Source organism: Neomonachus schauinslandi, chromosome 3 (genome assembly GCF_002201575.2).
Source record: "Neomonachus schauinslandi chromosome 3, ASM220157v2, whole genome shotgun sequence".
NCBI lineage: Eukaryota > Metazoa > Chordata > Mammalia > Carnivora > Phocidae > Neomonachus > Neomonachus schauinslandi.
The window spans coordinates 68,963,201-68,985,430 of record NC_058405.1 but is presented as its reverse complement, the minus strand read 5'-3'; the positions used below and the strand labels follow the sequence as shown (position 1 = coordinate 68,985,430).

Genomic DNA, 22,230 nt, shown 5'->3' with positions numbered 1-22,230 from the left:
AGACCCCTTGATTAGGCCATAAAAATGGTTTAGGGTCTGTTACCCACATGTGAAATATTTTCCCTATGTGCATATTATCTTATGCCTATGTTGAAAGCTCTGTTACTTTTCACGTAGTTCTCTGGAATCTTTTGGTGGCATGTTCCTATTGCCTTGAGATTAAATTATGCCATAAAATTGAGTTTCATTTGTAGATTTGGGGAATACTCTTTGCTCTTTCAGATTATTACAGGAAGATTTAAAAAAGCTGGTTATAATTAATCATCTTAGATGAAACCTGATGTAACACCCAGAGAAATTCTTAAATGATTTCCATTTTATATTTCTTGTTTGTAAAAATTTTATTTGTCTCTTTCAAAACAAGAAAATAAACAATCCGTATTTGTAGTGTGAATACCCCACAAAACTAGCAAGTGATTATTCTCGTTTTATTCTGGGGTGTATTTCTCAAGTGAACCACTTGATTCACTGGCCTGCCTGACCCATATTTTCCCATGTAGTTAGCAATTTTGATGAGGCAGAAGGCAGTCATACTTTTAATTTTTTTATTGGTCTGATTTTTTTTTGTTTGTTTTTTAAAGATTTTATTTATTTATTTGACAGAGAGGTAGAGAGCACAAGTAGGCAGAGCGGCAGGCAGAGGGAGAGGGAGAAGCAGGCTCCCCACTGAGCAAGGAGCCTGATGCGCGGGGCTCCATCCCAGGATCCTGAGATGACCTGAGCCGAAGGCAGACGCTTAACCGACTGAGTCACCCAGGCGCCCCAGTCTGATTTTCTTTAATAAAAATAGTGAATACTGTAAGAAATATAAAAGTAAGGAATTATCATCTCTGTTTTCAGCAAGTTTAACATCTAGCATAGAAGAGGAAAAAAATTCAGATTTAATAAGCCAGATATTGTAAGTGTGCTAAAAGATAAAGAACAACATGACAAAGGAAACATATAGAAACATATAGTTAGGAAGTTGCTGGGTGAATTTGTGGAACAAAAGAATTTTATAGTTGGATAGTGGCATAAAGTAAGTTTAAATCATCCCTGGCTGCACATTAGAATCTTCACCTGTGGAGCCTTAGTAAACAAACAGATGTCCGGGCATTAAACCAGAGGAGTTGTTTTGATCAGAATTTTTGGCAGTAGAATCCAGTTCAGTTTTTGTGTTTGTGTTTTGTTTTGTTTTGTTTTGTTTTTTGGTTTTTTTAGAACTTTAGAGGTCATTTTTTTAGATTGTTTTATTTATTTTTCTTTTTGTAATAGCTTTATTCAAATATTCACATACCATAAAAATCACCCATTTAAAGTATACAGTTCATTATTTTTTAACATATTCACAGTCATGCAACTGTCATGACAATTAATTTTAGAACATTTTTATCATCCCCCAAAAGAAATCTTATACCCTTTAGTGGTGACCTTCCACTCCCCCAGGAACCCCAGCTCAAGACAATCACTAATTTACTTTCTTTCCCTATAGATTACCTATTCTAGACATTTTTATAAATGGGACCATAGCATATGTAGTCTTTTGTGACTGCAATCTTTAACTTAGCATAAAGTTTTCATGGTTCTTCCATGTTGCAGTTTGTGTCAGTAATTCATTCTTTTTTATTGCTAAATCATATTTCGTTGTATGGATATACCATATTTTATCAGTTGATGGACATTTATGTTGTTTCCACCCTTTGCTATTATAAATAATGCTGCTATGTATTATGAATGGTGCTATTATGAATAGTCATGGACAGATTTTTTTTTAATTTAAATTCAATTAATTAACATATAATGTATTATTGGTTTTAGAGGTAGAGGTCAGTGACTCATCAGTCTTCTATAATACCCAGTGCTCATTACATCACATGCTCTCCTTAATGTCCATCACCCTGTTACCCCATCCCTCCAGCTCCCTCCCCTCCAGCAACCCGCAGTTTGTTTCCTATGATTAAGAGTCTTTTATAGTTTGTCTCCCTCTCTGGTTTCATCTTGTTTTATTTTTTCCTCTTTTGGGAGAAGATATTGGCAAATGACATATCACATAAAGGGCTAGTACCCAAAATCTATAAAGAACTTACCAAACTCAGCACCCAAAGAACAAATAATCTAAGAAATGGGCAAAAGACATTTCTCCGAAGAACACATCCAAATGGCCAACAGACACATGAAAAAATGCTCAACATTACTTGGCATCAGGGAAATACAAATCAAAACCACGATGAGATACCATCTCACACCAGTCAGAATGGCTAAAATTAACAAGTCCGGAAACAACAGATGTTGGCGAGGATGCGGAGAAAGGGGACCCCTCCTACGCTGTTCATGGGAATGTAAGCTGGTGCAGCCACTCTGGAAAGCAGTATGGAGGTTCCTCAAAAAGTTGAAAATAGAGCTACCCTACAACCCAGCAATTGCCCTACTGGGTACTTACCCCAAAGATACAAATGTAGTGATCTGAAGGGGCACCTGCACCCCAGTGTTTATAGCAGCAATGTCCACAATAGCCAAACTATGGAAAGAGCCCAGATGTCCATCAAAAGATGAATGGAAAAAGATGATGTGGTATATATACACAGTGGAATAGTACTCAGCCATCAAAAAAATGAAATCTTGCCATTTGCAATGACGTTGATAGAACTAAGAGGGTATTATGCTAAGTGAAATAAGTCAGAGAAAAAAAGTATCATATGAACTAACTGATATGTGGAATTTAAGAAACAAAACAGAGGATCATAGGAGAAGAGAGGAAAAAATAAAACCAGATGAAACCAGAGAGGGAGACAAACCACAAGAGACTCTTAATCATGGGAGACAAACCTGTTTTACTATTATTTTTATTTTTTTCCTCCAAATTTTTATTTAAATTCTAGGTAACATATAGTGTAATATTGGTTTCAGGAGTAGAATTTAGTGATTCATCATTTAGATACAGTATCCAGTGCTCATAACAACAAGTGCCCTCCTTAATACCCATCCCCTATCTAGCCCATCCCCCACCCATCTTCCTCCATTAACCCTCAGTTTGTTCTGTCATTAAGAGTTTCTTATGGTTTGCTTCCCTCTCTCTCTTTTTTTTCCTGCTTTCCATATGTTCATCTGTTTTATTTCTTAAATTCCAGATATGAGTGAAACCGTATGGTATTTGTCTTTCTCTGACTTATTTCCCTTAGCATAATACACTCTAGCTCCATTCACATCATTGCATTTGTCAAGGTTTCATTCTTTTTGATGACTGGGTAATATTCCTGTGTGTGTGTGTGTATGTGTGTACACACATACCACATTTAGAGGTTATTCTGATATGCCCCCAGGGTTGAAAAGTACTTATTTAGAGGAATAATGAGAGAAATAATAGAGATGAGTTAGGTCATATTATGGGAGCTCTTAATGCTAGGCTGAGGCATTGGTTTAAAAAAAAAAAAAAGGTGTACAGTGTCTTCATAGCACTTTTGAGTATTGGTGTTCTTTGATATGGTCACATTTTATGTTCAGGTGTAGTATTGTGGCTGGCTCAGTCATTTAACCATTGTGTCATTTGTTGGAGGTACCAAAATCAATAATAAAATTGAGTTCTTTTCCTGACTTGTTAATTTCAGCCATTCTGACTGGTGTGAAGTGGTATCTCATTGAGATTTTGATTTGGATTTCCCTGATGCCGAGCGATGTTGAGCACTTTTTCATGTGTCTGTTGGCCATTGGATGTCTTCTTTGGAAAAATGTCTGTTCATGTCTTCTGCCCATTTCTTGATTGGATCATTTGTTCTTTGGGTGTTGAGTTTAAGAAGTTCTTTATAGATTTTGGATACTAGCCCTTTATCTGATATGTCATTTGCAAATATCTTCCATTCTGTCGGTTGTCTTTTGGTTTTGTTGACTGTTTCTTTTGCTGAGGGTTGCTGGAGTGGTGGGGGGTGGGAGGGATGGGGTGGCTGGGTGATAGACACTGGGGAGGGTATGTGCTATGGTGAGCGCTCTGAACTGTGCAAGACTGTTGAATCACAGATCTGTACCTCTGAAACAAATAATACAATATATGTTGAAAAAAAAAAAGATAGCAGGAGGGGAAAAATGAAGGGGGGGAAATCGGAGGGGGAGACAAACCATGAGAGACGATGGACTCTGAGAAACAAACTGAGGGTTCTAGAGGAAAGGGGGGTGGGAGGATGGGTTAGCCTGGTGATGGGTATTAAGGGGGGCATGTTCTGCACAGAGCACTGGGTGTTATACACAAACAATGAATTATGGAACACTACATCAAAAACTAATGATGTAATGTATGGTGATTAGCATAACAATAAAAATTAAAATTGAGTTCTTGTCTCCATGCTACCCATAATAGAGTAAATAAAGCAGAAATTAGGTTTTGCATGCGCAAGGCTTCATCGTATTGTTGAACTCCATTATGAATCTGGTATGTGTAGGTGAACTGATTCTCCTTTTGGGAGACTTCACATATTTACTTCTACAAAGAGCTTAACCAGTACAATGATATAGAATTTTCTGTTTACTGTAGGCCTGGCCTCTTCGTGTCTGTTTTTAAAAACCACAGTTTTTCAGAGGTTTGCATAGCTTTCATGTGTAGTTAGTTTTTGAATTTGACTGTGAATGGAAATAAGCCTCAAATTTAAGAGGGGCCTCTAACATTTAATCGAACTTTGGGATGTATTTTCATGTAGGAAGTATGCTTTAACAAGATGATTATTTATTTATTTTTTGCAAAGTATGTTGAGCTTTTTTTTTCCATCTGGAGTTCATGAAAGTTTTTCTGTGGAATTGGGTAATGAGGAAAATCGTGGGAAAATTATAATGACAATATCTACCTGATGGTTTTAAAGCTGTTTGTGTTTTGTTTTAGAGCAACGATAATGAGGAACGCCTACAAGTTGTTAAACTACTGGCAAAAATGTTCGGTGCGAAGGATTCAGAATTAGCTTCTCAAAACAAACCACTTTGGCAGTGTTACTTGGGCAGGTATATGATTTTGGTGTCCTTTTTAAAAGTAATATATGTTTCTGTCTATTTATATTATTTAAAAATGTCATCCATATTTAATATTTTCCTGAAATTATAAAAATGAAGGTTTTATATTTTGAAATTTTTGAGTGTTAGTACTGATTGGCCATATTTACAATTTCCCTTTCTCTTTTCATCTTATTTTGCTCTTAGTAATTTTTGAAAGATGATACGCTTAAAAAGCTATCTCAAAAAGTATTATAATCATGAAATTAAAATGTGTTATTACATAGCAGTGATTCATTCCAACTGAAAATAAATCATTGTGAGATATTGTAAGGACAAGGGTATCTACAGAATGAATAAATAAATGATATGTGTGTCTTCCTCCTAGCCTCCTTTGTACATTTCTCTTTTATTTATTTTTTAAAGATTTTATTTATTTATTTGAGAGAGAGAGAGCACATGAGAGGGGGGGAGGGTCAGAGGGAGAAGCAGACCCCCTGCTGAGCAGGGAGCCCGATGTGGGACTCGATCCCAGGACTCCAGGATCATGACCTGAGCCGAAGGCAGTCGCTTAACCAACTGAGCCACTCAGGCGCCCTGTACATTTCTCTTTTAAAGGAAGTGATAACCTGGGTTCCATATATGCTTTTAATGTCCACAAACCTGAAATTGGTTGCAAAATTTTGAGTGTGTTTGTATATTTCTTTTTTTCTATGAGAAGGGTTCATTTCATTATGTTTCTAAAGGTATCCCTGACCTTGAATATATTAAAACCACTTAAAGTGCCCTGGCTGAAACCTACTTTGACCCAGAAGATAAAGGAGAATTTTTTTCCTTTTCTTAAATTTTTCTCATAACAAATAATGCAATTAAGTCACAAATAGGATTTAAAAACTTACTCTTTTTCTTTTCATATTGAAATATTTGCATGTTATAACCAGTTTTCTTTCTGTCTTAATAATAGAACTGTCAATGATTGTAATAAATATATTCTCTTTTGGCCTTATTTTTCTAATTTGTTAAATGAAGTATAAAATTTTATAAATGCTTGCTAAGTGCTAAATTCTTAATCTGATTTCTTATCTCTTATGTAGCTCAATAATATTTGACAAGGTGCGTTAAATGAATAAAGTTTAGCCTGTTGTCATTTTGAGTTTGATTTCTAGACTTTTTTCCTTTAAATACAATGGAAAGTTCTTGGGCAGTAGAGCAGAATAGCTTACATGTTTAATTAAATTGTACCACTCAATTTAAAGTCCACTTAATGTGGTAAAACAAAAATACAGTTTTTACTTATAGACATTTACTATATCTTTAAATCAGGACTTGGATTACCCAGACTTTATTTTATAGGTTAAAATTTGTCACATTTCCATTACATTGTAATTTTTCCTTTCCTTTTAAAATTAATGACCTAAAACTGAAACTCACAGATTATTATCACTTTTAAGGAGCTAGAGTATTTTTTAAAGAGGTCTTATTATATTTATTTATAATGGTTAAATGGTACATGTTTAGTTGAAAAATGATAAAGTACATAGGGATGGAGTACTTAGATTCAAAACACTCTGGAAACTTTATATGAGACCATAGGCTAAATGTCATAACTTTTTTTTGAGTATACTTCATAGGGCATTTTTTTCTTATAATAAGCTTTTATGAATAATTTGGTGCTCATTTTGAATATTTTTTTCTCCTTTATAATACTAAATTTGTTATGGCATTGGGTGATAGAAGATTTGGAAACCTTTTGATATTACAGAATAAGATATATGAAAATATTGAATGGAAAATTCTCACTTTGGTGTTTTTGTTGTTACTTAACAAGATTTTTTAAAAAATCCCTCTTGTAGTACAGGATGAACTAATGTATATAGGCTTTCAACATCAATAGTTTAGAGATAACTAGGCATCATGGGCTTTATGATGGAGGAACAGGATTCCATCTATGAAATAATCTTGCTAAAACAGTGAATCTGGATATGATTAAGCATCTAGATCTAACAATTTGTAAGATTTAGGAGAGAAGGGGAGCCTATTAATTGAAACCAGGATAATACAGATTAGCAAAATCTAAACTGTGGAAAAACACTACATACACAAACACAGAACAGTTGCTTCACCAAATAAATTATAAGGAGAAAAAAGATGGAGGAGAAATACGAAATTAAAAGATAATTAAATAACATATCTTTCAAAGAGTTTTAATATTTTAGAGATATATACTAAGATATTTACTTCACGTGAAAATTGGCTTTGGTATTAGTGGAAATGTGATGGTTACCTGGATAGGAGTTAATTTGGGCTCAGTTTTCGAGTCATGAAAAATAATACGGGGTTTAGTGCAAGATCTGCCACACTTTTGTGAATGCCCTACATTTAAGAAAGAATACTTTGAAGAAAGTATTTCTTTTCAGACACAATTTGGGATTTATATAATGTACCTATGACCTATGCACACACATAGGCTTATAAAAACATACATATTTAAAAGAATAATATTTATAGGAAAAATCTTGTCATTCTAATTTTTGTGCTTCAGCCAAATGTGTATTGTTTATGCATGCTCCTTAAAAGTACATAGTTCTCACAGAGGTTGTCCTGGTTTAATATAGACATTCTAAAGCATTCATAAATATATAGCTTATCAAAACTTTGTTGAAATAGTCTAGCTTTGCTTTGAATTATTCTACATAACTTGTTTTTTTCTTTTAATTAGAGAAATAAGTATAAATTGAGTATAGATTAAACACATAATTGTTTCTCTTATTTTAAAGATCATTCTGTGCCTTTATATTTTATCAGGTTTAATGACATCCATGTACCAATCCGCCTGGAATGTGTGAAGTTTGCTAGTCATTGTCTCATGAACCATCCTGATTTAGCAAAGGACTTAACAGGTATTAATACCCATAATAGCAAATATGCCTAGATGTTCTTTGATGAAAAAAATCAGTTTTATGTATATGGGGAGAAAAAATCCCATTTTTTGGTTACTGTGATGGGTAAAGTCATCTTCTTTCAATTCATCATCCTGGAAGTTACACTCTGAAGCTAGAAGTTTTACTCCTTATACCTATTAGTCTAGAAACACCTATTAAAAGTCAGTTTACCAGAAACAATATGAGTTTTTTAGTTTAAGAACAATTCTAAAGATATTTCAGGTATTTGGATTTGAACTTGACTTTGATGTTCTTTTCTTTTTTAATGTTTTGAGAACTTAGGTAAGCATCATTAATTTGTAAATTAACTATGCTAAATGGAGGTAACTTTTCTGAAATCTGTATAATTACAAGGCATTTCAGAAATTTGCATTTTTGTACTAATAAGGATATCATGTATTTGAATATTGCTCCTCTATTAATTTTTTTTATTTTCTTCTTTTTTTTTAAAGATTTTATTTATTTAGGGATGCCTGGGTGGCTCAGTCAGTTAAATGTCTGCCTTTGGCTTAGGTCATGATCCCACCCAGGGTCCTGGAATGGAGTCCCACATTGGGCTCCTTGCTCAGCGGGGAGCCTGCTTCTCCCTCTGCCTGCCACTGCTTGTGCTTACGCTCTTTCTCTGACAAATAAATAAATAAAATCTTAAAAAAAAAAGATTTTATTTATTAATTTGAGAAAGAGCGCAAGCAAGAGAGCACGAGTGAGGGGGAAGGGTAGAAGGGGAGGGAGAAGCAGGCTCCCCACTGAGCAGGGAGCCCCATGGGCGGGGCTTAATCCCAGGACCCCAGGATCATGACCTGAGCTGAAGGCAGAGGTTTAACCGACTGAGCCACCCAAGTGCCGTTAATTTTTTTTTAAATTAGGAAATTGTTCAGAAAATACAGATGACTATAGTAGCCACTATGTCTTCTTCAGAAATGTTAGCATTTTATTTGCTTAAGAGATTTAAAAAAAAGAAAATAAATTGTAGATGTAGTTGAAATGCCTCTCAAAGTATTCTTCCTATTTCCACAGACGGTAGCCACTCCACTAAATTTGGTCTGCATCCTGTTTGTTTTTCTACCTATGTCACATGTATATTTGTCCATAAGTGATATATAGTATTGTTATGTGCTTTAAAAATTTTATTGAAATGGCATCATTTGAATTTGATGGAGTTGAACTTTCGTACTATCTTATGTTTTTTATTTCCATGCTTCTTGCTTTTCTTTTTTTTTCTGTTTCCCACTTTTCTGCTTAATTGATTAATTTTCTTTGTTTTCATTTTTCCTTTTTTCCCCTGTGGGCTTGGAAGTTAATATTCGCTTTTGTGCTTTTACTGCATAATTGATTAATGAAGTCGAAAGTTAATCAGAATTCTAGCTTCTTTCTGTGCAATCAAGGAAACTTGAAAGCTTTAACTCTGCATGTTCTCTTCCCATTGTTTACATTATTGTTTCTTATTAGTTATTCACTCTTTTTAAAACTTTACCAACTTGTAGTACATTTTTAAATGATTTTTTTTATGGTCTTTGTTTACAGTTGCTTCTTAAATCTTCCTACTTCCTTCTGAGTTTCTTTTGATAAAATGATAAAGTGTATTCTTTCATAATATTTTTAACAATAGTTTGTCATAGTAATGCTTTCAGGTTTTGTTGAATTTCTACCAGTTAGGTTTAAACAGCAGGTATTTCTCACTTTCATCATTTTTGGGGGTGATATCCTGCGTGGAACCCCCTACCTGCCCACTCACATCTGAATTTGGACTGCTTGGTCTTTGAGCTTCTACTTTATAGCATTGATCTTCAGAGGATCTGTTTTCCTCCCTCTTTCGTCTCCTTCCTCTCTTACTTTCCTTTCATTCTCTTTTGTGTGTGTGTGTGTGTGTCTGTGTCTGTTTCTCCTTCTTCTTCCTCCTCCTCTTTTCCCCTGGATGTTCCTTTTACTGTAACATTCTATTCTTGTGTTATTGATGCACTGTTCTCTGAAAAAATTGATAGTATTTTAGAGAACTTTTTTTTTCCTACAAAATGTTGTTTTAGTTAACTTATTTTTCCCACATGCTTTTGTCTGTATTTTCCATGATAGAGGCTTTCCTCAAATGCTTGTCAGTCAGTAGCTCTATGCTTATAATTAAGAGTGGAGGAGGGCGCCTGGGTGGCTCAGTTGGTTAAGCGACTGCCTTCGGCTCAGGTCATGATCCTGGAGTCCCGGGATCGAGTCCCTCATCGGGCTCCCTGCTCGGCAGGGAGTCTGCTTCTCCCTCTGACCCTCCTCCCTCTCATGCTCTCTGTCTCTCATTCTCTCTCTCTCAAAATAGATAAATAAAATCTTTAAAAAAAAAAAAAAAAGAGTGGAGGACTAAAAAAGAGCTGTTTAGAAAGCCATGAATATTTGGATGGGATTGCTGACTCTGAACTTCGATTTAGGATGATCAGGGTGGGTTGTTTGTTAGCAAACCTTTAGTTTAAATACTTCTCTTGAACTAGTCAGATTCTCCACTGAAGAATATTCTATCAGGAGTTTAAAAGTCTAGTTGCTGGTGTCTTTGGGACTCCTGTATTATTACTTTATTCTTTTTTATTTTTGAATGGTATTGATGATAATTTGTTTATCCACTTTTTTACTTGATGAGTTTCTGGGTTGTTTTTGATTTGGGGCTATTAAGATTACTCTGAGTATTGTTACAAGTGTTTCTATGGATTTATGCTTTTATTTCTCTTTGTAACTACTTAAGAGTGAAATTGCTAGTCATAGGGTAAATACATGTTTAATTTTATAAGAAATGACTAAGTTCTTCATATTAGCTGTACTATTTTCCACTTGCACTAGAAATGTTTGAAAGTTCCAGTTCTTCAGTGTTCTTGTCATTTTGAATCATAAGTCTTTTTGATTATCATCATTGTCATAGGTCTTGCTGTTTTGTTATGGTTTTAATTTGCATTCTCCTGATGACTAATGAGATTGAGTATCTTTTTATGTGTGTATTGATACTTTCTTTTATGAGGTGTCTGTTTAAATTTTAAATCCATCTTTTAACAATTGGCTTGTTTTTCTTGTTGATTTGTAGTAGTCAGTATAAAGTCTGGATCTTTTTTAAAGTATTAAAAACTTAAGTAATTTTCCCAAAGTCAGAACTTTAATGCAAAGTTTGTTGTTAGTTAAATAATAGATGTTTTGATTTTTTTTATAGCTATCTAAAATACATTTTAGATGTGAATAATTTCACCAATAACCTTTTAAGTCCTTACCATTGTTTGGAATGTTTGGATGTTTACCAAAAGATAGTATGTGGTTCATTTTTTTATGAAACATTTATGTTGTTATATGACATATAACTACTTTTCTACTTTTCAGCCTCTGGGCACATTTTAATTTTTTTTTCTGTAATTTCCGTCACTTATTTCACCTATCCCCCCACCCACCTTCCCTCAGGTAACCATCAGTTTGTTCTCTATAGTTGAGTCTGTTTCTTGGTTTGTCTCTTTCTCTCTTATTTTTTTCCTTTGCTCATCTATTTTCTTAAATTCCACATATGAGTGAGATCATATGGTATTTGTCTTTCTCTGACTGATTTCACTTAGCATTATATTCTCTAGTTTTATCCATGTTGTTGCAAATGGCAAGATTTCATTCCTTTTTATGGCTGAATAATATTCCACTGTATGTATTCTGGAATACAGTGGAGTGTGTGTGTGTGTGTGTGTGTGTGTGTGTGAGAGAGAGAGAGAGAGAGAGAGATATCACCACTTCTTCATCCATCTATGGATGGACACTTGGGCTTTTTCCTCAGCTTGGCTATTGTATGTAAATAATGTTGCAGTAAATAGGGGTGCATGTATCCCTTTGAATTAGTGTTTTTGTATTCTTTGGGTGAGTACCCCGTAGTGCAATTACTGGCTTGAAGAGTAGTTCTATTTTTAACTTTTTGAGGAAATTCCATACTATTTTCTGGAGTGGCTGCACCAGTTTGCATTCCCACTAACAGTGCAAGAGGGTTTCCCTTTCTCCACATCCTCACCAACATCTGTTGTTTCTTGTGTTGTTGATTTTAGCCATTCTGACAGGTGTGAGATGATGCCTCATTGTAGTTTTGACTTGCATTTCCCTAATGATGAGTGATTTAAGCATCTTTTCATGTGTCTTTTGGCCATCTGTTTGTCTTTGGAAAAATGTCCATTCATGTCTCCTGTCCATTATTTAAATATTGGATTATTTGGGGTTTTTTTATGTTGAGTTGTATCAGTTCTTTATATATTTTGGGTACTAACCCTTTATCAGATATGTCATTTACCACTATCTTCTCCTCTTCTCTAGATTGTCTTTTAGTTTTGTTGGTTGTTTTCTTTGCTATGCAGAAGCTTTTAATTTTGATGTAGTCCCAATAGTTTATTTTTGCTTTTGTTTCCCTGACCTCGGGAGACATATCTAGAAAAATGTTGTTATGGCCAGTGTCAGAGAAATTACTACCTGTGCTCTCTTCAAGGATTTTTATTGTTTCAGGTCTCACATTTAGGTCTTTAATCCATTTTGAGTTTATTTTTGTATATGGTGAAAGAAAGTGGTCTAGTTTCATTCTTTTGCAATGTAGCTGTCCAGTTTTCTCAACTCCATTTGTTGGAGAGACTGTCTTTTTTCCATTGGATATTCATTTCTCCTTTGTCGAAGATTAATTGATCATGTAAGTGTGGGTTTATTTCTGGGTTTTCTATTCTGTTCCATTGATCTATGTGTTTATTTTTATGCCAGTACCATACTGTTTTAATTCTACCATTTTGTAATATAACTTGAAGTCTGGAATTGTGATACCTCCGGTTTTGTTTTTCTTTTTCAAGATTCCTTTGGCTGGTTGAGGTCTTTTGTAATTCCATGCAAATTTTAGGATTGTTATAGTTTTGTGAAAAATGCTGGCATTTTGATAGGAATTGTACTAAATCTGTAGATGGCTTTAGATGGTATAGACATTTTAACAGTATTTGTTCTTCCAACCCATGAGCATGGAATATCTATTTCTTTGTGTCATCTTGAATTGATTTCATCAGTGTTTTTATAGTTTCTAGAGTACAGGTTTTTACTTCTTTGGTTAAGCTTATTCCTAGATATTTTATTGTTTCTGGTGTAATTTTAAATGGGATTGTTTTCTTAATTTCACTTTCTGCTGCTTCATTATTAGCGTATAAGAATGCAACAGATTTCTGTACAGTGATTTTGTATCCTGTGACTTTACTGAGTTCATTTATCAGTTCTGGTGGTTTTTTGGTGGAATCTTTAGGGTTTTCTATGTATAGTATGTTATCTGCAGATAGTGAAAGTTTTACTTCTTCTTTATCCATTTGGATGCCTTTTATTTATGTTGTCTGATTGCTGTGGCTAGGACTTCTCAGTACTATTTTGAATAAAAGCGGTGGAAAAGGACATCCTTGTCTTGTTCCTGACCTTAGGGGAAAAGCACTGATTTTCACCACTGAGTATGATGTTGGCTGTGGGTTTTTCATATAAGGCCTTTATCATGTTGAGGTATGTTCCCTCTAGACCTACTTTGCAGAGGATTTTTATCATGAATGGATCTTGTACTTTGTCAAATGCTTTTCCTGCTTCTGTTGAAATGATCATATGATTTTTAAAAAAGATTTTATTTATTTGTGAGAGAGAGAGAGAGAGAGTATGAACAGGGGGGAGCATCAGAGGGAGAGGGAGAAGCAGACTCCCTGCTGAGCAAGGAGCCCAATGCAGGGTTGATCCCAGGACCCTGAGATTATGACCTGAGCTGAAGGCAGACACTTAACTGACTGAGCCACTCACGCGCCCTTGATCATCTGATTTTTATCCTTTCTTTTATTGATGTGATGTATCACGTTAATTGTTTTGTGAATATTGAACTGCCCTTACATCCTCGCATCCCAGGAATAAATCCTACTTCATCATGATGTATGATTTTTTAAATATATTGTTGGATTCGGTTTGCTAATATTTTGTTGAGGATTTTTGCATCTATGCTCTTGAGAGATACTGACCTGTAGTATTCTTTTTTTGTGTGGTGTCTTTATCTGGTTTTGGTATCAGGGTGATACTGGCCTCATAGAATGAATTTGGAAGTTTTCCTTCCTCTTCTGTTTTTTTGGGATAGTTTGAGAAGAATAGGTATTAACTCTTCTTTAAATCTTTGGTAGAATTTGCCTATGAAGCTGTCTGGTCCTGGGCTTTTGTTTTTTTTGGGAGTTTTTTTTGATTACAGATTCAGTTTCATTGCTGGTAATCAGTCTGTCCAAATTTTCTATTTCTCCATGCTTCAGTTTTAGTAGGTTATATGTTTCCAGGAATTTATCCATTTCTTCTAAGTTGTCCAGTTTGTTGGCATATGGGTTTCCATAATATTCTGTTATAATTGTATTGCTGTGGTGTTGGTTGTTATTTCTCGTCGTTCATTAATGATTTTATTTATTTGGGTTCTCTCTTTTTTTTTTTTTTTTGGATGGCTAGAGATTTATCAATTTTGTCGATCATTTCAAAGAATCAACTCTTGGTTTCATTGTTCTGTTCTATTGTTTTTTAAGTTTCTATATCATTTATTTCTACTCTAATCTTTATTTTTCCTTCCTTTTCCTGGGTTTGGGCTTTGTTTGTTTTTCTTTTTCTAACTCTTAGCTGTAAGGTTAAGTTGTTCATTTGAGTTTTTCCTTGCTTCTTGAGGTAAGCCTGTATTGCTATAAACTGCACATTTTTTGTAGTTGGCTAAAAGATAGCTCTGAAAAACCGAGGGGTCTAACTAGTTTATATGCATATTTTCAACCATTCCTCATATTTCCAGCTGCATTCTTCATCTCTGCCTCTCTCGTTGCTTGGTGCCTTGAATTTCTAAATGTTTTCATGGTTCTTCTACCCTGGAAATGAACTTATTTATTATTTTCTTCCCTTTTTGGATTTCATCTTTTTCTTTTGTTTACAAGTCATATATCTGTCTCAGTTTTGTTGAAAAATCACTTTTGCTATGATCTTTTCTCTTGTACTTGTCCCTCTTAAAAGACATTTTCTTAGTGTTTCAGGAGTGAGCTGAGATTAATATATGTTAGACACACATGTTTGTCTTACCTTTCTTGACATTGTGTTTGTGAGATTCATCCTTGTGCCTTCAGCCACATTTTGAGGGACCTGGCCATATTGTGAAGAGTATTATTAGCTGCTTTGTCATGCTAACTATCAAGAATTTCTTCTTTCTCTTTTGTTTTCTCGTCCTCTGCACAGTTAGGATCTATAAGTTAATAGCTCTTGTATATATCTGTTTAATATGAATGATTTGTTTTAGGGAAATTGGGATGCATCTTAAAATTGATTGTGTTGTCATTGGTTTTGTCTTGGTGGCACCTAAGTATAATATCTATTGCACTTGAAACAAGTAAAGTGAAAGATAAAACTCCTGTCTTTATCTTGGTGGGGAAATGAACTTGAGATGTATTTAACAGGCTCCATTTGAAATCAGTACTTAAAGTAACTTTCTTTACTGAGTTAGGTAAAATAACATTTCAGAAGTTTTTTTTTGGCAACATACAGTCTTTCTCATTTTTGGAAATAGTTCCTGTTACGGAATGCTCATGGTGAAAATGCTTAAGACCTGGGCAGTGGTTTTATGGGTGTTCGCATTGTAATTATTTGTTAAACTGTCAATTTATAGGGAAGTAAATCCATTTACAATCATAAGCACTATTTGCTGTATATAGGCATGGCTAGACATATTGCTCCAAATCCAAACAATGAAATTTTAGCTTACTGGTCGTCTTAAAATAAAAAGCAGAATAATATTTTGTTATGTTCAGGTTCAGTTGTGGTATCTCTTCCTTAAGCCTCTAATATATTATTACTGAAGAGTGTTAATTTTTTCTTTCAGTTTTCTTAGTGTCAGGTCAGAACTGCCATGTTTTTGACTAAATTTAAGGTCTTCCTCCAGCCACTCCTAATTGTTAAATATTTAATTTCTTCTATGTTCCCTTTGCCTTTCTTAGTCCAGTTACATGGACTTCCCTTATGGTCTTTCCTGTAATCTTATTTCTTGGTGGCTGGTATTTTAATTTTATTCTTTCCTAAACCTTACTCAGGGTTTCCCTAGTTAAGAGATAGAAGCTTGAATATTCTAGCCTTTTCCCAGTAGAACCACTTGACTTGGATATTTTAACTATTTAAACAAAAAACAGAAATGAAATATTTAAAGTCATATACTTCTTAGTTCATTTGTATGGTTTAGTTAATGAGGTTCAGAACTCCTTAATACAACTACCCTGCCCCCCAAATGGGTAGGAGTTTTAGTACTCAGTTGCATGTAAGTAAACTACTGTATTTTAACTAATGGACTGACATTCATTTCTGCTCCCCTTCCTCCTCTGCTTTTAATTTTCTTGAAACATTGAACCTTCTACTTAGGTTTTGTTTTGTTGTGATTTACTTACAAAGGACTTACGCAATCTTTTAAAACATTTTAATTGTTAAAGTTCCATTTTAATCAAATAAAATTCTGTCTTTCAGAGTATCTTAAAGTGAGGTCACATGACCCTGAAGAAGCTATTAGACATGATGTTATTGTGTCTATAGTTACAGCTGCTAAAAAGGATATTCTTCTGGTCAACGATCACTTACTTAATTTTGTGAGAGAGAGAACTTTAGACAAACGGGTAAGTAGGAATAATAATTAGCAGTAGGAGGCTTTTACTTTGAATACTTTAAGTTTAATAGTATTTCACTTGAAAATATTGAGATTTAAGTATAATTAGCCCTTTTTAGGGGGGCATTTTAATATTTATGAGGTTTTATTTTTTATATTTTGTTAGATTTTTAAATTCAGATTTCTCATCTTAAAAATGAGTTGGCTCTAAATGGTAGTCAGATGTTTAGCCTGGACACTAGTTTTAATAAGTGACTTGTAACGGCCTCTGACACAGCTTCGTATGTTGTTTGCTGTCTTCTGTTTCTTTTCATATGGGTATCAGTTGATAGTCTTTTAGCTGGTTGTGTTATAATTTCTGTGGAGTAGAAAATAACATGTTTTCAACTTAGCACAGCTAAAACTAGCAGAACAGCATGCTTCCAGCCCTATCTTCTGTGACCCTAAACCTTTCCTCTTGAGTGAACACCCACTAGCTGCACTCAGTAATCATTGGCTTCTTAAGGAGGTGTACCGTGTCTTCTTATTGTATTCATATTGCCTGGAGTATATTAGAGACTCAGTAAAGTATGTGAGTGAATGTTCATTCCCTCCTCATCCCCAGTGCCTTTCTTTTCTGGTGTGGGTTTTACTGGATTTAGGCTTGAGTAATTTTGGTGAAGGATGAAAATTATTGATGTATTTGGGGATTAATTAGCAAAGAAAGTGGGAGGCCTGTTGGTAGTTGTGGATAGTTTTGACTATTAAATACTTTACGACATTTTAATAGTTGCTTATAAGGTTGATTGTGCTGTCTTCATCATTTAATGCTCTCTTTGGTAATGCTGGTTGTGGGTAGAGAATAGATGGGCAGGAATTGCATAGTTTTCCCTCCAAATGTATAGGTATTAGGAATAACTTATTTTAACTAATAAGTTTAGACTTGTCTTTATTGAATATTTCATAGGGTTTTAATGAAAGGTCCAAAAGGCATAAAGAAGGAAAAGGAGATTTGCTTCGTGGTAGGATAACAACCTTCTAAGTGTTCAAGTAGTCTTTTTCTTTGTAGACTTGGAATTTGAGCTAAGTATCTGTGTATTGTTGGGGTCACATAAATTCACGTAATTTTTGATAATCATGTTGTATTCATCATAGGGCTGCTTGGTTCATTCATACAAATATTAATTGGGTACCAAAAAATAATGGAATATATTTATGTTCTTGGCAGTATTAGAATATGCTCTATCTTTAAATTCTCCTTAAAGCAGCAGTTTGGGGAATTAGAGATAAGATAGAGAATTAGAAAGTTCCAACAAACAAATTGAATTGTTATTTTATGAGTAAGGCTTTTTGAAGTCTTTTATTTCAATATGTATCAGTGGATGGATGAGATAAGGACTGTTCTTAATCTGCTGTAAGTAATTTAAAGAAAAACTAAGAAGAATATACAATGAATGACAGACTGCAAAGAAAAAAAAGAAACATCTGTGTAGCTTCATGAAGTTCTAAACATTACTAACATCTTACTGATTGTAGTGCTGTTTGTGTAAAATTAAAAAATAAACTCATCCCAAGTTAATGAAGCAGTATTAGATATATTATAGCAAATATGTATTTTAAAAAATAGTTGAATACATTCCTCTTACACTTGATTCTTAAATATACAAAATGAACTGAGTATGTTTACTCAGCATTTGATGAAACCAGTGTCATGTACCTTTAATTGAAGTATATTTAATATATGCCATAAGTGGAAAAAATGTATAAGGGATAGGTCACAATTAGCTCATTCTTTGCCTTTTGAAATTTTGTAGCATACTTTCCCTTACCAATTCTAAGTGACTTTTTGTGATGGTGATTAACTTTTGTTTTTTAGGGGTAATGATGGGTTTAAGATATTAAAGCATTAGAATTCTTTATACATGTTTATATCTCTGTAACTTATATAGTAGATGTATTAAAATGATAGTTGTGTTTTTTTCATAGTCATTATAAATTGATATCCAGTAACTGAGGATTGATGAAGATGTATTGTGTAAAGCAACTTAAAAACAAGAAAACAGACTTTCCTGAAATATAATGTGAGCATTTTTAAATTTTAAGAAAGCGTTTTTGTTTTTACTTTAAGTGGAGAGTGCGCAAAGAAGCCATGATGGGACTTGCCCAAATTTATAAGAAGTATGCTTTACAATCAGCGGCTGGAAAAGATGCTGCAAAACAGATTTCATGGATCAAAGACAAATTGCTACACATATATTATCAAAATAGTATTGATGATCGGTAAGTTAAGGGCACCATATCTGAAATATATGGTGCTTTTGGTGTATTAAGCTGTTTTGATCTGTTGTTTTAGGTAAGCTGTTTTCTTTATAACTTTAAAGTCTCTCAGTTTTTACTGCAAGTTAAAGGTAGTGAGTGACTAGTTTTCTTCCACCAAGCCATAAATGAAGCAGTAATGACATAAAACTTTAGGGAGGGATACAGCTTTTATGTTCATTTTTGTATACTATTTTTAAACAGAGCTATACTGAAGAGTAGAAATGTGTAATAATTTAAATTTTATTTCATAGGTTATTTTTCAAATAAAATGTTTTCAAATAAATGAAAATAAGCCTTTTGGATTATAGACATTTTAAATAAACAAGTTTCTACCGAAGGATAAAAAGACAGTTTATAATTTTATTTGAAACACATTATCTGAATATAATCTTTGTATTTTTCTATTGCAGTATAAGGTTAGATCTTGTATGGATCCTAACCATTTAGTAGTAAATAGATCTGTGAATCCTGCTTGCAGGATTTCACTTGATTGGATTTATTTTAAATTTTTAGATCCAAATGGCCTCACCCATAATAGATGAGAATGAGAAAATTAAGAACCAGTAGGCCACCTTACAGTTTTAAAAGTTATTAGGAACTAGGAACTAGGTATCTTAACGTTAACATTGAGAAACTTCGTAGTTATTATTTTTATAAAATTGACATTTTTAGACTTTTTGAGTGTGCAGCATCATTGCATGGAGATTTGCATTATTATTTGCTAGTACCTTTTTTTTAACTTTTAACCAGGTCTTTTCATGATGCTTACTCCAGAAACTTGGAAGAATCTTAAAAATGTCTTCATAATTTTAACTTAGAGATGCATAGAATTTGTCATTTGGAAGGACCTGGTTTTTTAACACTTATTATTCAGATAAGGAAATTGAATCCCTCATATACACTCAAGGTCACGCAGAGGTAGTTATCTTAGCTGGGTATAGGGCTCTTGCCAGTACATCCAGCTAAATCTTTTTTCAGCCCCTCTTCTTATAGAAGGAATCATTCAGTTGAAATCTCCTCTCAATTTGGAAAGCAGAAACTTTTTATATGTATTCTTTGTGTGTTTTGGAATTTTATATACAAATTTAATACATAAAAAAAATCATTACAGTACCTTCTCTGTGTTTTTGTAGATTGCTTGTTGAACGCATCTTTGCCCAATACATGGTTCCCCACAATTTGGAAACTACAGAACGGATGAAGTGCTTATATTACTTGTATGCCACACTGGATTTAAATGCTGTGAAGTATGTTTCAAATGTCAAATTTTGTTCTTTTCATCTTTTTCAGTGTATTGGATTTTATGGGGAATAAAACCACAACTGTATTTTTAAATGTTAGCAATTTATGTAATACAAACATTGTTTAAATGGTCAGATACAATAAAATACTTGGCTGTTTTTTCAAAGGTACTGCTATCAACATGAGATTAACAAGGATTTTTGTAAGCAATTAAAAAATAGAGCTGATTGACATGGAATCTTTCAGGATTTGATTTTTTTCCCCAGACATTCATATTGTTGTTTCAAGAAGTATTGATGTACCTTTTTGTTTGTTTTTTTTCCCTTAAGGCGTTAAGGTCCATACTGAGAAAATCCTACCACCTTATTTTGACCTCATGCTCATTTGAATTTCAGTAGGGTACATATTTTTGTGCTGCATAGCCTCAACATAGTGTTATAGTTTGGCATACGGGTAAGCACAAATATATTTTAATGGCCATTTTTCATTCAGAAAATACTTTTGAGCGCCCTTATACAGAATTGGCATTTTGGACATGGAAGAGACATTACTAATTGAATCATACTGACGGTTAGGAAATTGAAACCTAAAGATTGATTTGCTCTAGGTTTTAGAAAATGTAGGTCCTTTGCATTCCAGCAAATGTAGTTCAGGTGGGGGATTAAGGGGCATCTGGGTGGCTTAGTCGTTAAGTGTCTGCCTTTGGCTCAGGTCATGAGCCCAGGGTCCTGGAATCGAGCTCCGCATCGGGCTCCCTGCTCAGAGGGAAGCCTGCTTCTCCCTCTCCCTCTCCCATTCCCCCCTGCTTGTGTTCCCTCTCTCGCTGTGTCTCTCTGTCAAATGAATAAATAAAATCTTAAAAAAAAAAAAAGTGGGGGATTAAATGTTCAGAAATTGGAAGTCTAAGGAGCTGCATATAATTTTCATTCCTACCTCTGCTTAATGGGACTTTTGACTTCTTGCATGAAAATTATTATATGTGCCAATTATACCTTTCATAGAAACATTGAAGAAAAAGTTGTAGAGGGGAGAATGTAAATTTCTTATTATCTGCAGTATTTCAGGCAGAGGAGTATGTATTATCAATGGCTGCTTTTGTGCTTTAACAGCAGAATTGAGTAGTTTCAACAGAGACTGTATGTCCATGAAGCTTAAAATATTTATTATCTGGCCTTTTTTAGAAAAGGTTGCCAACCCCTCGTGTGATATTTTTTCCTGTTTTTCACATGAGGAACTGAATTCCAGAGGTCAGTTAACTTGCACAAAATCACACAAGTAGTAAGAGACAGAGTCAGGATTTGAACTCTACCTGGTTCCAAAGTTCATTCTTTTTATACTGCATACAGTAAAATATGTTACTACCATATTTAATTGATTTTAAAGCATACAATTGTCATATGCTAACACCTGTAGAATTAGAGTGCATCCTTTTATTCATGGTGCAATTGATGGCTTCTTGGAATGAATGAGAGTAAAATATATAGCACACTCCCCACTCCATCCCTATTTGACACAGTCAAATCATAGTCTAGGCTTCTGACTCAGCTCACCTGTCATTCATGAGTAAAAATGAAAGACACTCTTAAGCAAAAAATGAGAGTTTACCACTCATATATCCTACTTGAGAAAATTACTAAAGAATAATAATTTCTCTTGGTAAAAAAGGAAATTCAGAAGGAAGGAATAGGATGTAAGAAGTGACAAAATTTTCAAACACTTTTGCAGGTCTAAATAATGCCTATAAAAACAACAATAATAACAACAACAAAGTTTTCTTTACAAGGGAAGGAGGTGTAGATTAAAAACTAGGTTATTAGCATCCTGGCTGATATTTAGCCAGCACACCCTTCCTGGAACAGTATGTAAGATCTCTTGAGAGTCCCTGGGATCATCTCCCCACCCAACTTTCGCCTGTGCCTGGGCACAGCAGAAGGACCTTCAGGCCCTTGTTCTACTGCCACCTGTTCTGATGATTGGTGCTGTGCCTTTGTGAAGAGTTTTGAATACAAGGTGGATCCTATCAGATAACAGCGTGTAAGATGTAGATAAAATCTTCTGTGGTTCTTTTATCATAAAAGAGTGAGGACAGACATTGTTAATTAATTAGGCTGTAAATTAAGTGTATGAATTAAAAATTTGAGTTGCTCTGAAAGAACAGAATTAGAATGT

The 22,230-nt window shown here is 34.1% G+C and overlaps 1 protein-coding gene across 1 annotated transcript in view; it reads left to right on the top strand.

The window, feature by feature from the left end:
• PDS5B (PDS5 cohesin associated factor B) overlaps window positions 1-22,230 on the top strand; it is a 195,230-nt gene that overhangs the window by 87,997 nt on the left and 85,003 nt on the right. Inside the window, exons 9-13 of the mRNA XM_021678280.1 lie at window positions 4,844-4,959; window positions 7,753-7,847; window positions 16,386-16,531; window positions 18,629-18,780; window positions 19,953-20,066. Coding sequence (XP_021533955.1) covers window positions 4,844-4,959; window positions 7,753-7,847; window positions 16,386-16,531; window positions 18,629-18,780; window positions 19,953-20,066 — 623 coding nt within the window. The remainder of the gene's footprint in view (window positions 1-4,843; window positions 4,960-7,752; window positions 7,848-16,385; window positions 16,532-18,628; window positions 18,781-19,952; window positions 20,067-22,230) is intronic.